The 15,642-nt window shown below is 34.8% G+C and overlaps 1 protein-coding gene across 4 annotated transcripts in view; it reads right to left on the bottom strand.

The window, feature by feature from the left end:
• The window catches only part of IMMP2L (inner mitochondrial membrane peptidase subunit 2), an 895,580-nt gene that overhangs the window by 284,202 nt on the left and 595,736 nt on the right, over positions 1-15,642 (bottom strand). For 3 of the 4 annotated variants that reach the window (XM_021673286.2, XM_064374423.1, XM_021673289.2), the window contains exon 5: positions 6,079-6,144. In XM_021673286.2, coding sequence (XP_021528961.2) covers positions 6,079-6,144 — 66 coding nt within the window. Of the gene's footprint in view, positions 1-4,894; positions 5,689-6,078; positions 6,145-15,642 lie in introns of those variants that run through there. The other variant, XM_012457018.2, reaches the window with a different exon arrangement.

Genomic DNA, 15,642 nt, shown 5'->3' with positions numbered 1-15,642 from the left:
GGTTTGCATTTGCTATTCCTTTGGTTTGAACTCTCCTTTCCTCAGACATTAGTATGACTCTTTCCCTCTCTTCCTTAATTTCTGAGTCTCTTCAAACATCTTTTTGTTAACAGAAGTTTTCAGTGAACATCCTACCTAAAAAACAGCCCCATATCGTCACCATCTCTCTCTACCCCTTTTTCTACTTTTATTTTTCTTCATAGTACTTCTTACTCATGACAATGTATTATTATAGACATATAATGTATATGTCTATAAAATGTAATGTATATAAAAATATATGTAATATATATTTTAAAATGTTATATATTTGTTTATTGTCTGCTTCTAAACACTAGAATGTAAGTATCCTGAGGGTAGGAACATTGTCTCTTCTGTTCACTTATGTCTCTCCAGTATCTAGACCATGATGCTTATTAAATGAATTCTACTAAGTTCTACACAGTCAGTGAACTGATTAAATAAAATTTAACCTCATAATCCAAAACTAATTTTAAAATTTCTGTTGAAATGTTTTACCCTGTAAATCTTAAGTCCAAAATATCCCCATTGCACATGACCTTTAAATCAATTGTCTCTAAAATTTCTCTAAAATGGTTTTTCATGCTGTGTTGATAAGAGTATAAATGTACACAAACCTCTTAAGAGGAAAATTTGGCAGTATAAATTGGAAATAAAAATAACAACCACAATAACAACAACAAACTTGCCCCAATATTTCCATTTTCATCTCTATTCTACAAAAAGAAACACACAAGCATTCAAAGGTATGTGTGCAAGGATGTTCATTAAAGCCTTTTGAGTTTTACAAGCCTGTGTTATTTCTGTAATTTAAAACAAAACTACGTTACATATTTCTGTAATTTAAATTACATATTTAATTAATTTAATTTAATTACATATTTCTGTAATTTAAAACAGTTGATTTTCCCCAGAGAGTAACGTCAAAACAACTCCCAGGAGAGATTACAGTTTTATTGAAATGTTTCAAAAGGTAATTCTGAGCAAAGTGTCTGTTTATTGTAATGCCCCATTCTGGGATGTCTCATCTTATCTGTCATACCAACAAGCCCTTACCAACAGATTCCTTTTAAGTACAAGGTGTGCAGCAGATGACTGGTCTACCTAGCCACAGCTGACAGGAACAGGGAAGCATGCCTACCCTAAAGGCAGTCGGTTGACCAGCTATCTGTCAAGTGGACAGGTCCTAGATCTGTATGTCAAAGGGCGATGCTCAGACTTCTCTCAGGTAATTCAGACATGAGGCACATCCAAGAAGTCAGCAGTTGGTGTGGGGCAAAAGCCAACCAAAACACAGATAGGCAAAAGCAATGTGCCAGTAGACAGAGGGTGCAAGTGACAAAAACTAGAAGTCCTGCAGCACTGCCATTCCCATTCTGTAGTGAGGCTAGGTTGAGCCCTGGCTCCTACTGCCCTTACTTCCCCAGATACCCTTAAGTGCTCTTTAAGCTATATTTCACTACATATCTGCTTTTGCCACCTAATGGAGTGTAACTAACAGAATATTAAATGGAATATTGTATTAATCCTTCAATGGATCTAACCTCCAAAAATTTTGGTTCATTCTCTAATCTCTAATTATATGTAATTCAAAATAAAAATACTACTGAAACCTACAGTAAGTATAAGTAAGTCCTAAAAAATAAGACTGTTTTCCTTGATCATTTTATGAAATATCAAATTCTTTCCAAGAAAATACTTTTGGTGATCTATATTTGAATTTAGCTTGCCTACTAGGTAATCTAATAATGTCCAGAGGAAAGATGGGACTGAGGCATCCACATCACAGACCAAAGCACCTTGCCTGTCCCAAGTCAGGGACCAGTAGACTACTGGCTTCTAGTAGTAGACAGCATATTTTTATAGTTTTTAATATGCTCTGGCACTTCAAAAAATGAATCACAGAGAAAAGATGTATGTTTACCAGTAAATAACACTGTATTATCTAAACACCTCTTAACATTTCAACACTGTTGGAAAATCATTACAGGAATATATGTGTTCAGTTGTTAATATAAAATCCAGAAAGCCAAGGATCTTCAGGTACCAATGTTTGAAAGGAAAAGAAGTTTTCAATTTTCTTTAAAAACATGAAACACTAAGAAATGATTATTTTTTGAATCAATTATAAATCAAATAGTTTTAGAGGCCACACAGTTGGAAAGTCCATTATTTATGTTTTCTATTGCTCCATATTAGAGGTGTACCAAAGGGGACAGATAGAGCCATACGTCCCTGGTGTCAATTCACAGACTGCGTGTGGGCTGCAGCGGTGGAGAAAGAGTGTAGACCTTTTATATCATCCAACTCCCTTTCCCTCAGCTCCCAGCCTGGCATCATTAACACTTGCTCTGGCTCTGGTTCCGCTGTACACCCAATATTTACATGTACTGAGGAAAGCAACAACCTGAACTTTTCCTCAGAAAGGTCTGTTGTAGGATTTCTGATTGTACAAAGCTTTTTATGTCTGACCAAGCTTTGCAATTTCATATTGTTGGCTGTTCAGCCAGTGACCAATAATGATGTATCTGAGTTAAAACCTGTGTTTTCTTCGGATTATAATATAAAATGGATGCCTTGGTACTCCTAATCCTGGTAGATTGCTTTATACAGATGACGTTTTTGCCTACTTTGCTGTCACATTCTTTTGGGTTTTAAAAATAGCTTTATTAAGATATAATTCATATAAGATAGAATTTATCCATTTAAAATGTACAACTCAATGTTTTTAGTATGGTATATTCACAGAGTTGTGTAACCGTCACTGCAATCTAATTGCAATCTAATCTAACTCTCATTCCCCCTCTTCCATACCTCTGGGAATCACTAATCTATTTCTGTTTCTATGAATTTGTCTATTCTGCACCTTTTATATAAATGGAATCATACCTATGTGGTCTTCTGTGGCTGGCTTCCTTCTCTTAGGGTAATGTTTTCATGGTTTGTTGACATTCTTTGAATGGGATTTGCATCATATCTACACACTGTTTTCCAAAAACTGAAAGTGTATTTTGGATATTTGTGGAAGTATATCCAACGGTTTTCTAAATGTACTGCTCTTCCCAGTTTCTGCCACAAAGCAGAAGGCTGGAGAGGCTATTGAAAAAAATAGTCACCAAGTTCTTCTAGTTTAGAACAAACATTCTATAAGAAATGATAACTAAGTTCTTTTATACTAATAGATCTGCATCTGACTAAATCACAGCATTATACATCCTCCCCCAAATGCTCACTCCATTAAAATAATCAAAGAACCTCTTATAACTCAAAATATAAACAACCCAATATAAAATGTACAAATGATTTGAACAGATATTTTACCCAAAAAGAGATATGAATGGAAAGTGTGCACTCTACTTTATTTTTATTACTAGCATTCAGAGAAATGCTATTCAAAACCACAATGAGAGTCTACTCACCCACTAGGATGGCTATAATAAAAAATATACACAATAAGTGCTGGCAAAGATGTAAAAAAAAACTAGATTCCTAATGCATTGCTGGCGGTACATGAAATGATACAGCCACTTTCTACAATAGTTTGATGATTTCTTAGAAAGGTAAACATGCATCTACCATAACACTCAGCATCCCAGAGATACAGTTATCCCTCTTTATTTGTGGGAGATTGGTTCCCACAAATATAGACACCAAAATCCCCTCACAGATACCAAAATCCACAGATGCTCAAGTTCCTTACACAAAATGATGTAATATTTGCATATAACTATGCACATCCCCCCATATCCTTTAAATTATTTCTAGATTATTTCTAATACAATATAACTGCTATGCAAATGTTTCTCTTACTGCATTGTTTACGGAATAATGATGAGAAAAAAGTCTGTAATTTTTTTTTATCAGTACAGACACAGTATCCTTTGTTTTCTCTCTTTCTCTGAATATTTTCCATCTCCAGTTGGTTGAAACCAGGGATGCAGAACCCATGGATACAGCCAACTGTATATCCAATAGAAATGAGACTATATTTCCATCAAAACGGGTAAATGTTTATAGTATTTATACCATTATCTACAGAATTACACATAGTATCCCCACACTGGCAACAATCCTAATATGCATCAAGTTGTGACTGGATAAACAAAATATGGTAAGTCTATCAAATAGATTATACTCAGGAATAAAAATAAACTATAGACAATATAGAGAAACCTAAAAAACATTGTGTTAGCAACAACAAAAGAAATGCAGACACTGAAGACTATATATTGTATAATTCCATTTAAATAAAATTTCTGGAGAAGGCTAAACTCTAGAGACTGAAAGCAGACCTGTGGCTGTCTGGGGCTGGGAGTGAAAGCAGGAATTTGGTACAAATGGACAAGAGAGAACTTATGAAGGTAACAGGTGACAGAAGTGTTCAAAAACTAGATTGTTATGAGGATTGGAAAATTGTATAAATTTATACTAAAACTCATTGAATTGTATATTTTAAATGGGTGAATTGCAAGGTAAATAAATTATACCTCGATCAAAACTTTTTATCAGGTTGTTGGCATCTCTGTGCCTTTTTTTATTATTATTATTGTACGTTAGGTTCTGGGGTACATGTGCAGATCATGCAGGATTGTTGCATAGGTACATACATAGCAAGGTGGTTTGCTGCCTCTATCCCCCCGTCACCTATATCTGGCATTTCTCCCCGTGTTTTTGATATCCTGTAGGCTCCTAGTATGAGCAGTCAATCCTGACATGAAAATTGTTGCCATGAATTTGTACATCAATAAGTTCTCAAATTGTTTGGTATCAGGACTTCTTCACATTTTAAATAATAATTGAAAATCTCAAAAAACTTTTATTTATGTGGCTACTATCTATCAGTAATTATCATATTAGAAATTAAAATATAAAATTATTTTAAAATTTCATTTATTGATTTAATTTAAAATACCAAGAATAAACTCTTAGGTTAAGAAAAACAATAGGATTTAAATTAAAAATATAGTTCTTTTCCAAAAGCAAATATAAATCACAAAAAGACTGATTTGTTTACATTTTTGCAAATCTTTTTAGTGTCTGGCTTAATAGAAAACAGCTGGATTCTCATATTTGCTCCTGCATTCAATCAATTCCAATACCACAAATCTGGAAAACTCCACTGTACACTCACAAGAGAATGAGAGTGAAAAAAAGGCAAGTAACACCTTAGAATTATTAGGAAAATAATTTTAATCTCATAGACCCTAAAAGGGTCTTGGGAATCCCCTGGCATCCTCTGGCCATGCAGTGAGAACTGCTGACCTAGAATCTGCTCTAAAACTGTTTGAGGTTCATTTTAGTGAGGTTGATTAATATGTACTATCATTAATACAAATACTTTAGGATCAAGCTTTTTTAGAAAACAAGGTCAGAAAACTTGTGAAATGTAGTATTCAAAGCATTTTGGTTACCACCTTGTCTAGGCCTGGCTACAACATATTTAAAGAAAGCAATCACAACGAGACATATCATGCCACACAATGTTTACTTGCTGAATGTCAACAATCGTTCTTGACTTATCAGCAAGTACAATAAATACGACATCACTAAAGCTTGCTTAAACACCTGATCGTTACAATCTTATCATCATCTTATCATCTCAAGCTTCCATTCTTGTCACTGATTTAGTAGTTTCTGTTTCACATCCTTTTCAGTTTTCTCACATCTCTATAAGTATAAAACAGTCCTCTTAGTTTCTGTATTAAATATCCTTGATATTTTTAATGAACCTTGACATCACAATCTTAAAATAATCATTCGAATTTTAATATCTGATCAATAATGATTTAATGGTCATTTTAGAATAGATGGTTAATTTAAATTAATATTTATTTATCCTATACTTCAGGATTAAAGAATAACAATATAGTCAGAAAGTTTATGTATTCCTTACAACACGAAAGGTTAATGATGGGCACTAAAGATATACCAGCTCATTTGGAATGTCTCCAAAACTTTGGCCCTCTTTGAATTGACATGTACTTCCCAAGTGATATAGGTAACAAAAATCCAGACATTTTATAAAACTTGAACTCAGAAACAATAGTAAATGCTTACCTGACAATATCTCCTTCAAGAGCTATCACTCTCTTAATGATCTTCTGTTCTGGATTTTTAGGAGACCTAGAACAAGAAGATAACATTATACTATCAGTCGAATCTCTGTTGTTTTAGGAAAGTGAAAATAAATTCTATAACAAAATAGGCTATATTAAAGTCTTTACAGACTCCTTTGCACTCCACGACATGACATCAGTCTCACTTGGGCCACAAGTGATATGAAGTGACTACTGAAGTAGTTCCCATTTCAAATAAACGCTAGGGGAAAAGAAGTCATGTTGAAACTTTACAAAAATAAAAAATACAAAGGAATAAAAATATTTCTTAAGGAATAAAGTTTGTTATTAAATTATTGTTGTTAAAGGTAAGTTCTGACATGGTTTGGCTTTTTATCTCCACCCAAGTCTCACCTGGAATTGTAATCCCCATGTGTAGAGGGAGGGAACCTGGTGGGAGGTGACTGAATTATGGGGGTCCGTTTCCCCCATGCTATTCACAGGAGATTTGATGGTTTAAGAGTGTGGCACTTCCCCTTCACTCGCTTGCTCTCTCTCTCTTGCCTCCTAGAGAAGATGTACCTCACTTCCCCATATCCTTCTGCTATGATTACAAGTTTCCGGAGGCCTTCCCAGCCATGTGGAACTGCATCAATTAAACCTTTTCTTTATAAATTATCCAGGCTCAGGTAGTATCTGTACAGCAGTGTGAGAACTGACTAATACAAGTACTTATAGGAAAGAGGATTAGTACAGAAGAAAATACTTACACATTTCTTTCAAATGATAATATACTTTCAGTATTTTCTTTAATTTGATTTAAAGAGAGTTTTATTTAAATCTCTCGTCCCCCAAAAAACCACTGAAGAAGCATTTTCTTAAAAAAATAAAAAATTAGAGAATTCAGAATGCTAAAAGAGGGCTACTGACAGTTCAAGTGACAGGTTTTGATATACTTCATACAGACATTTATTTCAAGCTAATTGATTATGGTAAATTTTAACTTATAGTAATACTATTTACTCTAAATAAATCTCTGCCTCTCCTAGTATATATACCCTGTGCAGTTCCTTTCCACACTGTGATGGGATTCATCTGCAAGGTCAATAATTTATGGTAAAACTGATGGTGCATCACTTTTGAGATTATGTTATAAAACAGACTAACACTTCCACCTTTGGCTTTCCCTCTTCCTTTCCCTCTTCCTCTCCCTCTCCCTCTCCCCTCCTTCCTTCTTCTTTCTATCTTTTCAAAGTCTCTTTCATGGATCACTCTAGAAGTCATGTCTGTCCTGAGCAGCCTAAGGAGAGACTCAGGTGGTGAAGAAGGAAAGTCGGCTGACAGTCACATTAGTGAGCTTAAAAGCAGATCTTCAGTCAAGTCTTCAGAAACTACAGTCAACAGCTTGACTGCAAATTTGTGAGAGACCCTGAGTCAGAACCACACAGCTAAGACGCTTCTGGTTTCCTCACCCTCAGAAAATATGTGAGATAACAAATGTTTGTTGCTTTAAGAAGCTACACATTGGGGTTATTTGTCATGCAGCAATGGTAACTCTATTTTAATATGGTCAATTTCCTGCCAATAACATTTTAAGTCTTTTGATTTCACAGACCCATTTCAAGGAACATCTCATACATCACACAAATGATCATTTAATATGTATTTCAAAATCATGCATAGATAAAAACATTTTAAATTCAAGTCACATTTTGAAGTACTTTTTAAAAGGAATGTAAATGCACAGAAACTAAAAAGATCAAATATATTCAAAATGTACATTTCATCAAAGGAAATGCACACTTTCAAAAAGATTTATATTTCACAATATATCTTGCAGAGAAAATGAAATCATGTAGGCTAGTTGCATCTATTTGTAACAATTAGTTTCACAGTTTTGCACTAACTTAATTTTTTTTTTTATTTTAAAAAGAAATTTGATCAGAGTTATGATTGGGCTTGCCCTCTTTTCAAATCAAGTAAATATTATGTTTCTATAATTTTAGTCATTAATGTGCAGCTGAAGTGAGAGGTATGGGCACATTCAAGCTAATGAAATGAAGGTGCTCTCTGCAGGGTTACTTACAGACCTTTTAGAAAAATGCCCCTCCCATGTCTCCTATTTTAAAAACTAGGAAAGCATAAAACATTACTCAGCCTCAGTGGTCATCAAATAATTGCATATTAAAATAATGGGTTATTAAAACACTTTCTTACTATATTGACAAAGATGTACTACTAATAATAAATTGTTGTTGGAGGATTAGGGATATTAGTACTCTACATATAAACTGTTAACATAACATGCATTTCTATAAGACAATATCAAGATTTTATATTATTTTAAATATAATAATGATACTTCTAGAAATTTACCCTAATGAGATGATTATGAATGTATGCAAAATTCTGGCTACATGGATAGTTAAAGCATTATTATTTTAAAAAAGAAAAAAATTCGACAAGAGCAGACAGGTTAAATAAACCACAGTTCACTCACATAATACAATAAAGTCATTTAAAATGATGTTATGGAAGAAAACTTAGTCATATGAAAATATCAACAGAATGTATGGATTGAAACTATATGTTAGGAAATTTTTTTTTTTTTTGTGGCATGACTTCATGTCTGTAATAGCAGAAAGAGAAATGTGCATCCATTTTTACTGGGAACTGATCAAGAAGATTCTAAAACAAAAGGAAAAGTAAAATTTCTGTGTGTATAAAAGCTTTCATGTCCAGATTTTTGGTCCAGATAATTGCGATATCTTTTAGTGGATGACAACTATTTGTATTATATGACATTACCCAAGAAGAAACGCACCAACATAGGGGTAAAACCTGAACTAATCATCAAGTTTACTGCCTAAGACTGAAGTGAGATTAATGCAATAATATGAAAAGCAACGCCTATCAGTGTAAAAAATATTTTATGCCAACAATCTTTAAGCTTTTAAAATTCTTGAAAGTATTCTGTATTTTAAAATAATCTATATTTTAAGATCATGAGGCAAAATAGAGTATGCAAAGTGAGCTATCTATATAATTAAAGACTTATGAATTACTACTTCAAATAAATCTATAAATTTTAATGTAATATTAAACTCATGAATCTAATCAAATAATTTCAAAATGCAAAAAGCTATTACTAACATTAATTCCATTACTGCTTAAAATCTATATCTATATTTTAATCATTAGGCTGTTGAATGCATTACTTTGATGTAAGTGGAAGTGGTCAGAGAGTTATTACAGATTTACATCATGAAACTTATTAAACTTCTCTTTGTCTTAATTTTCTTGGCCACTTGCCTATCTCCTAGAAAATGTGAAGTATAACAAAGGAAGGATTATGCTTTACTTGAGGAATACAATGTATGCTGTCCAATAAATACTAAAATTTACATTTAAATTTGTTAAGTTTAGTGTTTTTATAATAAGCAATGTCTTACAATATTTATGTCTGGGATGTGGATTTTAAACATTCTGTTTTATGCTTATGATTTAATTGGGCAAGATTTCTCCAGAGACTTGGACAAAGAGCCTAGAACTGCTTCTTCACTGCATGAGTCTCAGCCGCTCTATGTGGTATGGCAGAGAATATCTCTAACCAGAATGGTTTGCAGGGCAAGAAGTGGGGTCTAATGTAGAAATAATAGGATTTCCAGTCTCTGGAACTAATTTCATGCCCTTTTATGTTCCCAAAAGTTTGTAATTTTCACCCTGTTAGGAGCACTTGAAAGCTACTGTGGCATATTCAAGAGATCCCTCTTATAGTGTGGGAATGGAGACATTAGCATATGTGACACCTTCTCTTTTCCTGATCATCCTCACCCTGATCCTGGTGTCCAATAGATACCTTAACCCCGGGTCTTAGCATTATCTTCTCCCATTTATGATAAAATTTTAAAACCTCCCTCTGTGACTTGGGTTGATTTTTATTTTTTTGTTTGAGACGGAGTCTTGCTCTGTCGCCAGGCTGGAGTGCAGTGTGGCAATCTCGGCTCACTATAACCTCCACCTCCTGTGTTCAAACGATTCTTCGGCCTCAGCCTCCAGAGTAGCTGGGACTACAGGCGCGCGCCACCAAGCCCAGCTAATTTTTGTATTTTTAGTAGAGACGGGGTTTCCCCGTGTTGGCCAGGATGGTCTCGATCTCTTGACCTCGTGATCCGCCTGCCTCGGCCTCTCAAAGTGCTGGGATTACAGGCGTGAGCCAGCGTGCCCGGCCGATGTTTATATTTATATGGTTCAGAATTGGATACATAAAATGTTGCCAGAGTTTAGCATGGTTTTCACCATAGCTAAAGCTAAAAGGTTTGGAGTATACCTAGCTTTTCCTCTGCTACTTTTAATCTTGTCCATTCTCTATGACCCACATGTTCCACTTGGTGACCATGTGATGGTCCTCCTGTGCCCTGCAAATCCATGAATTGGAGAAAAATGGAGAGCCTTGCTGTTACTATTCCTCTCTGCTGTAAGTGAGCTGCTCCCTCTAGGCAAGCTACATAACCTATCTGGGTCTCATTTTCAGGAAGATAAGATTAGATCAGAAATTATAAACCAGTGGCCAGACCATCAAACCTGGCTTATAGGAATATTTCGTTTGGTTCCTGCATTAAAAAAAAAAAAAAAAAATCTTGAGCTAGCTAAGCGTAGGAGACATCATATAAATGTATTTCTCTTGAAAAAACAGATAAAACTGGCAACCCCAGTGGCACATTCTTGCATGAAAAAGTCCACTGGAGGCTGGGTGTGGTGGCACATGCCTGTAATCCCAGCAGTTTGGAAAAACAAGGAGGATGGATGGTCTGAGTCCAGGAGTTTGAGACCAGCCCTGGGCAACATGGTGAAACCCCATCTCTACAAAAAATGCAAAATTACCCAGGCATACTGACATGTGCCTGTAGTCCCAACTACTCAGGAGGCTGAGATATGAGGATTGCTTGAGCCCAGGAAGTGGAGGCTGCAGTGAGCCATGCTGACACCAATGCACTCCAGCTTGGGCAACAGAGTGAGACCGTGTCTCCAAAAAAAAGTCCACTGGAACTGAGAAGCAGATGGTTTGCCACAATCCCACCAGCTTGTTTCATAAAGGTGTAGTACCTGAAGGCATGTGAGTCTAGAAATCTTGAAAATTTTTCCTATCCACAGCATCAAGTAACTAGTGAGAGAATACACATAAAAGGTCTAGCAGGAATTCCAGCACATCATAGGTACTCAGTAAATTTTAGGCATCCCTTCCCAAAACAAATTCATAAATGAGATCAATTAACTGGGCCTAAGACAAGAGTTACAATCCTTTTTTTTAGACTTACACAGATAATTTTTTAAAACCTCTAATAAAGGAATTTTCAGGTTCTGTTGCACTGGAGAGCAAGAAGAGGACTGTAAAGGATTGGTCAAATTTTATTACATAATTAGCTAAAGAAACATCAAAACTAAATATAACTGAAATATTGAATTCATTATTCAATTCATATTGAAAAGCATAGATTTGTTTTAAATCAAGTAAGTATTATCTGTAACATCAAGATAGAAATGAGTACTTTTTAGTTTTGGATTCTGTACACTTGCTTCACTATCAGTAGTGTGAACTGTGTACATGCTGCCCCATTTATAATGATTCATTTTTAAAATTCAATACAGTTTCATTAATTAGTATGCTTAAAACTTTTTACTTACGTCAGTATTTCAGCTACTTTTTCCCCTTGCTGACTTCTATTTGTATCATGCAAATCTTTTAAAATTTAACAAAAGAAACTATAGACTTTAGTTGTTCTTTGGGTTCATTCTTGAAATCCTCTCAAGTATGGAGCTTTTAACTTCAGATGTAGTTTCAGAAAATAATATATGTATATCCAATCCCTAACAATCACTTTCCCCTCATATTCCAGAGAATGCTCCCATCCAAGAGCCTCATTACTAGCAAAATGACTCACAGATGAGGTGGCAAGAAGCCATGTTAACATTTCAAATTTGTCTTATTTTCTAGAAGGGGAAGGAAAGATCATGGGAAAGGAACCATCAGGCAGGGGTGGGAGATTTTTATGTGTATAGAAAACTTTAATGAAAATACAGTAGAATTTCAAGTAATGTGACTTATATAGTCTCATTTTGTGGAGTGGGGATGGAATAAGAAAGTAATGGTTTATCTACATTGGCCATTCTCTCAAAGCATGTCCTACTTGAATCAGGCTACTAAGCAGCAATAGAATCTTTCAAGACACTGGAGAGATTCCAGTCAGGTTTCTAGTGACGTAAGAATGCAGCAGCAGAAAACATCACCTCTATGTCTCGGATTTATCTTCTACAATCCCTTACACAAGAAAATGTATTTGAATAGTACTGATAAAACAACAAAAGCATGAGCTTTAAAGAACTGAACTGTTGCTTATTGATAAAAAATGTTCTTGGTAAATGTGAGAGTTGTTTCACTTTCACCAAATGTGATTAGGAAAAATTTAATAAGCAAATGGTGACAACTGGTCTTATTAGTGAATCAGCTTTGATTATGTAAAATCAATTAAATTTGTATTTATGACTCTAACTTCTATAATTGAAAAGAGCTGTGTAATTCAGGGTTTTTGATCCTGAAAAACAAATGTCTTCATTTAACTATGAAAAATCTAAGGAATTTAGTATAATCATAACAATAAATTAATTTCCACCAATGTTTGTTAACTCAAGCATTTCAAAACACAAAATTTTGAAATATTCAGGTATTAAATATAATTACAGTTTACCTCACTGTCTAGAATAGGTTGTATGTAAATGAATATATACAGCACAGAAACTATATAGCACATATGTAAAATGTATGTGTGTGTGCACATGTATTCTACCATGCAACATGGAATCATCACATGTAAAGAAACTTTTGATCTATAAAGAAACTTCTGGTCATGAAAATTACATTCCCAAATTTATTTGTAAATCTTGATTTTACTATATTGAATATGCTTAAAGTTGAACATACCCGTGGAAATGAAGGACATGAATGCTTAATATAAATGTATATATTCTTTAAATTCAGATTCCCAAATGCAGACCTTCATACAGAAGCACCACCGCTCTGCTCCCAAAGATGGACATACGTTCAGAAACATTCTTCCCCCTTAGTCAAGCTAGGCTCTAACCCCCTATCTAAACTCTCTCACCGAGTACAGCTTTGCATGGAATACCACTTAAGGTCATGGAATAAAACAAAACTAACTGCTCTTCAAAGGAAAAAATCCATCAATCCAGTCTCATAACCACTTCAATTAAACTCACCAGCTTTAGACCTTTGGTTTCAGTCAGGTTGGGAAATAGTACCACATATTTTTGGTAGGTTTGAAGGATATCCATGCCACAAAACACCCTGAAAGAACAAGCTATTTGTATTTTCTATATCAAACCATATCCATCACCATAAATATGGCACAGAGAAGGCAGACCAACTGAACTGCAGAGTGAATACTAGTATACAAGAGCTGAGGTTGGAACCTTTAAGTCAATGTCCATGCAAAATGTTAGCTACTGGAGAATGCTTTTGGAAGAATGGCACATGGGTCAGCTTGTGGCCCAACACAGTTTACTCACCAGTTTGCCATGATATTGGTGATATTGTAGAGTATGAGATGCCAAGCTTAGGGTAGAAAGCATCTTGGTAAAAGTGAAGAAAGTGAGAACAAGGCTAGTCTTGAGCATTTTACCTAGAGCATTTTATGGTTACCATATGATACTTTTTCAAGGTCATGAAAGACAAAAAAATGGTTGCCAGCATTGGAGGTCGTTAGTAGGGGAACCTTTACAACCGAGAATCAGACAGGCCGACATACCATCCCATGGATGCCAGCAAGGAAAGCTGTCTATCAAGGTGCAGAGTCCCTTCCCTGATGCCTTCACACTATAAATTTCTGGAGCTTAGTTATTGTTCTGACATGATAAAGAACCATAAATAGACTTAATTTGTCCTGAATCGCCTCAGAAAGCTCTTAGGTTTACCCCAAATTCAAAGGATTAAGACTTGCTTGCAATAGGACATTTAAAATCAGCAATGGCAAAACAAAGTTATATATTTTTGCACATCTGATTTTTATAGCCTGAGAATTTGTATCCATTCAACTGTCTTTATTGCATATATCTTGGATTAATATGCTTTTTAGTGGCAATCAAGATATGCATTATTAATTTTTAAACTGTGCTACTGGATTCAAATTTTCCTAGTAAAACTAAGTTAGGTGTACGTGTGGGAAGAGGTGAGATGCAGCATAATCAATGATAATATTCTAATTTCTCAAAAATGCTCACTCTCCTGGAGAATGTTAACAGTGTGGAGGTTAGAACATAAGTAGAATATGAAGTATCCTGACATATTTCTGTTCTAACCTTGCTGAACTTACTAATTTTTAAAATACAATGCTATTGTTTTGCAGAAGAGTGCTGAGTTAGGTACCAGTAACTACACACAATTTGCTCTTTTAAAAAGGTCAACTTTATGCCCCCAGTTGTAGACTGGAATAGTATTAGCAAATTGTTCCCAGGAAAAAAAAATACATGATGCTTGGCATTTTACAAAATCTACTCAACTGATCACCTCTGAAAACAGCATTATCATTTATTTGCTCAGCTTGACAGTCACTTATTCAGCTTGCTCCAGTTGTTCCATTATCAGAAAATTTTTCTATATATTTCATTTTCTATTTATATTGCAATAACTTGTTATTATGATAGCTTGTTAATGCTTTAAGTGAAATAATATTAAATTAAATTAAATGTCTAACTCCTATTCTTCAAGTTCTGCATATGTTTCTAGGTCTTCTAATATTCCTCTCTGCTGGATGAATTACATGGAGCTATCGAGGGGGGAAAGAGCTAGAGAAAGCGCTTAATTTGGAAAGGATTTTTGGTAGCTGTGAATAAATATCTTTTGGAGAAACGAGGCAAGTTAAGAATAGCAAAATTTAGGTCAGGGGTTAGAAAAAACTGTGAGAGATTATGAAGGAACTTTGGCAATCATAGAAGAAAAATGCAAATAATTATTTCCAAGGAAGAACAGAAATTATCTCATTACGGTAAACCAAGCCAGAGACGTACAGAGCAGTGACTAGACAGAAAAACACAGCCAGGTGAGTAAGAAGAGAGTATGCTGCCTATAGATTCCACAAAGAGAGCACAGAAGCACTGACTTGGAGAAGAAAGATCCTCAAAGTTGCTATGCTGGGGTTCTACTCATTTAACAGGTGTCTCAGAATGAGGGAAAGTTTGGTTACATTGCTGTTACTCACTATTCATATGTTTGCCCTTTCCCTTGTTAACCTGAAAAATTTTCATTGTTTGGAAGAAAATGTGGAATCAATATTCCCAGTGAATAGAACGGAATGATGGTTGCCAGAGGTTGTTGGTGGAGGTTAGGGGCGAAAATTGGGAGTGGCTGGTCAAAGAGTACAAAGTTTCGGTTAGGAGATCTGGAGATATATTGTACAGTGTGGTGATTCTAGTCAATAATAATGTATTATATAATTGAAAATTACTAAGAAAGTAGAAATTCAATGTTCTCACCATATACACACAAAAAGAT

Source organism: Aotus nancymaae, unplaced genomic scaffold (genome assembly GCF_030222135.1).
Source record: "Aotus nancymaae isolate 86718 unplaced genomic scaffold, 86718_ANA_hifiasm-v0.15.2.pri h1tg000002l, whole genome shotgun sequence".
In the NCBI taxonomy this organism is placed as follows: Eukaryota; Metazoa; Chordata; class Mammalia; order Primates; family Aotidae; genus Aotus; species Aotus nancymaae.
The sequence above is the reverse complement of the archived record's forward strand: the minus strand, read 5'-3'. Positions and strand labels throughout refer to the sequence as shown.